The 581-nt window shown below is 75.4% G+C and overlaps 1 protein-coding gene across 1 annotated transcript; it reads right to left on the bottom strand.

The window, feature by feature from the left end:
• Nucleotides 1-6: 6 nt before the first annotated feature.
• Nucleotides 7-578, bottom strand: INTS5 (integrator complex subunit 5; the record flags this gene model as incomplete). The annotated part of the gene is made up of 1 exon (XM_039728962.1): nucleotides 7-578. A coding segment is annotated over one exon (552 nt), but the record flags the coding sequence as incomplete, so codon positions are not given.
• Nucleotides 579-581: the final 3 nt, after the last annotated feature.

Here is a 581-nt window from a genome sequence, read left to right as displayed (position 1 = left end):
ACCCCCCCGGACCCCCGATCCCCCCGTCAGGGGTAGAAGCGGGCGGCCAGCAGCCCCAGGCGGTGGATGTTGCGGTGCAGCACGGCGTGCAGCACGGCCAGGTGCTTGCCCAGGTCGCCGTCGCGGCCGAAGTCGCGGCGGAAGACGCCGAGCTCGGGCTGGAAGGTGAACCTCTGCGGCAGGGGGCTGTTGTCGCGCAGGTAGCCCCAGACGCTGAGCAGCAGCAGGTGCACCTCGAAGGGCGCCAGCTCGGGGAACAGCTCGTGCATGTTGCCCAGCACGGGCGGCAGCAGCGAGCCCTCGGCCAGCAGCGCCACCAGCGCGCACGACGCCCGCAGGTGCCAGGGCGAGGCCAGCGTGCTGCTGGCGCGGCACGCGTCCCAGTGGGCCACCAGGCTGGCCAGCAGCCCCCGCAGCAGCACGGAGCAGTAGCAGAGCGCGGGGCGGCCGCCGGCCACCAGGCGCAGCAGCGGGAAGAGCAGCGGGTGCTGGCGGAAGCGCCGCAGGATGCGCAGGTCGCGCTCCACCGTGGCGCGGGCCAGCTCCTCGGGCGGCCACGCCAGCTCGGCGCCCGCCGCCTC

This window comes from Passer montanus, unplaced genomic scaffold, assembly GCF_014805655.1.
Source record: "Passer montanus isolate IOZ18808 unplaced genomic scaffold, ASM1480565v1 scaffold6712, whole genome shotgun sequence".
Taxonomy (NCBI): Eukaryota; Metazoa; Chordata; class Aves; order Passeriformes; family Passeridae; genus Passer; species Passer montanus.
Note: the sequence above shows the minus strand (reverse complement) of the source record. Positions and strands in the feature narration are given on the sequence as shown.